We start from the raw sequence: 2500 nt of genomic DNA, 5'->3' as shown, positions 1-2500 counted from the left end.
ATTATTAGCTAAGCTACAACTTAAGTTAGAAAAGCAAGATTCTATAAGCCCAATGACTCCAATAGCGAAAAATAGCTCAGTGAGGAAAGGAAATAAAGAAATAAATAAACGATATAAGAAGTAATGAAAAATTAAAATAAAATATTTAAAAAACATAACGACATTAAAATAGATATTTAATATATAAACTATAAAAGGACTTATGTAAGAGAATAAATTACTTGTAATAGAATTAATATGCTATAAGCCCAAGGGCTCCAATAGGGAAAAATAGCTCAGTGAGGAAAGGAAATAAGGAAATAAATAAACGATATAAGAAGTAATGAAAAATTAAAATAAAATATTTCAAAAACATAACAACATTAAAACAGATATTTAATCTATGAACTATAAAAGGACTTATGTAAGAGAATAAATTACATGTAATAGAATTAATATATTTAAGATTTCGAGAAAAGACAACTCCAGCACTTTCAGTACAACAGAGGATCTAGTTTCTGTTAAGCCACGGTAAGTTGATTTTTTGAGGAGCTCCTCTTACTACTGAACTTTTTTGTTTGTTTGTCTTTTTGTAATTTACTAATTCTAGGGGTAATTATTTATTATCATTATGATTATCATGATTATGATTTTATTATTATCGTTATTAATAAGAAATTACATTAGTTGTAGCTGTTATTATTTATGTACCTCAATTTTCTTTTGATCTTTCAACCAATTTTTTTTTTTTTTTTTTTTTTTTTTTTTTTTTTTTTTTTTTTTTTTTTTTTTTTTTTTATACTGTTGCCCATGTTATTGGCATCGCTTTTATTCCATCTGGCGTTGCTACAAAAAATTCTTATGTTGTTTATTTATTTGCTCATTTTTTCTCATTTGAGACTTACTAACGTGTTGATTTTTTCTCTCTTCCACAGCAATCAAATTGGCGAAAACTCCGAAATATAGTCCAGTGGACCCCCGTTTATTCAAACTTATAAGAAACACAAATACCCTTGGGTACAATTAGCGGGTCACCAAGGTAAGTCTGGCTTGCTTGTTTCTTCATTTGTGCTAAGGTTTTAGCATATTTTATGTGAAAAAAAAACAGTGTTCAGTAATGAAAAATCTTTATTTTCATGTTCATTTTTATGTTGTAATGTTCATTGATGTACCAGAAACTTCCAGGCGAATTCTTGAATGGATAAAGATCTTCTGAGCCTTGCGAGATGCATTACATACATTTACATTGAAGCTGCGCAGTTTTATTAAACATGTTATTTTAAAGGAAATAAATAAAATTCTATAGGAAACTACAAATTTATAGAACATTATGACAGATGTTCTTCTTGCTTGGAGGACACGCCCAATCCATTCTTTGTTCATTAGGATGGTCGAAAGTCTCCTGATAAGGGGTCAAAAAAGTGTATTGTCATGTTACCCCCATTTAGATATATCACAATTTCTTGTCTCATTGTAAGTCGTGCGAGTGGCCCCAAATACATTTGACCATATGGAATTGTCAGGACCAAACGCGGCAAGAGTAACCCACTCTTTTCCTCATTGAAGTCTTTGTGTTTTATTTATTTATTTACTATTATTGTTATTATCATTATTATTATTATTCCGTGATAGTCCAATTGAAATTTGTTTCTTTAATAATTGAAATAACCTGTCTCTCCCTTTCGACATCTTTTTTATAAGCAAATGCTTATATTTTTTAATGTAATGAATATCCTTGCATTTTTCTTTTGCGTTTATCAAACTGATAAGGAATTTAAGCATCTCATTTTTCTTAATTGTTGGGTGATAATCTTTATTGTTGAATGACTTTGTCCAAACAAATTATATTTTACCACACTTATTCTACCACTTAAAAGAAAGCCACATAAAAGAAAGCCTCTAATGGGTTCAGACAAACTTTATATCTACACATTGCTGCAATATGTAGAAGCCGAGTCTATCCCTGAATTATTTGTATGCCGGTTAAACCCCTCCCCCCCCCCCCCCCCCATCTTTGCTACTCAAGTAACCCCGGTTCAATTTGCCAATGAATCCGTCAGTGCTCTTTTGATATAATGTACTTCATAGAACGCTTAACCTTCAGCTTCAGCCACTCAACTTCATTTCCTCATTGCAGGGAACTTCAGGGCAGGGTATAAGCAGGGAACCATCTTGAAGAAGTTATGTCCTCCTGAAGAGAAGGCCCTTGAGGCCATTATGAAGGACGTACTCCGCCCCTACGTGCCTCTCTATATGGGCGTGGTAAGTTCACTTTTTTTGGTCTCTACTTTACTCATAATTACCATTTATTCATAATTGTTTTAGTGAAAGTAAATTGCTGTTGTAGGATATAATTCGATAATCATCCTCATTATATATTATTTTTTCTTGCTTTTTATTTGGTTTCCCTAACCTTTTCCTTTACCGTTGATGTGAGTGAATTCGTTCATACCCAGTTTTAATCATAAAGAAAAAAAAAAAAAAAAAACACACACAGAAGGCTCAACCTCTTGACAGCAAT

The 2500-nt window shown here is 31.4% G+C and overlaps 1 protein-coding gene across 1 annotated transcript in view; it reads left to right on the top strand.

Annotated features, from left to right (window-relative positions):
• Window positions 1-2500, top strand: part of IP3K2 (Inositol 1,4,5-triphosphate kinase 2) — a 159007-nt gene that overhangs the window by 147223 nt on the left and 9284 nt on the right. Inside the window, 3 exon segments of the mRNA XM_068364458.1 lie at window positions 915-956; window positions 958-1018; window positions 2117-2241. Coding sequence (XP_068220559.1) covers window positions 915-956; window positions 958-1018; window positions 2117-2241 — 228 coding nt within the window.

The sequence above is a fragment of the Palaemon carinicauda genome, chromosome 41 (genome assembly GCF_036898095.1).
Source record: "Palaemon carinicauda isolate YSFRI2023 chromosome 41, ASM3689809v2, whole genome shotgun sequence".
NCBI lineage: Eukaryota > Metazoa > Arthropoda > Malacostraca > Decapoda > Palaemonidae > Palaemon > Palaemon carinicauda.
The sequence above is the reverse complement of the archived record's forward strand: the minus strand, read 5'-3'. Positions and strand labels throughout refer to the sequence as shown.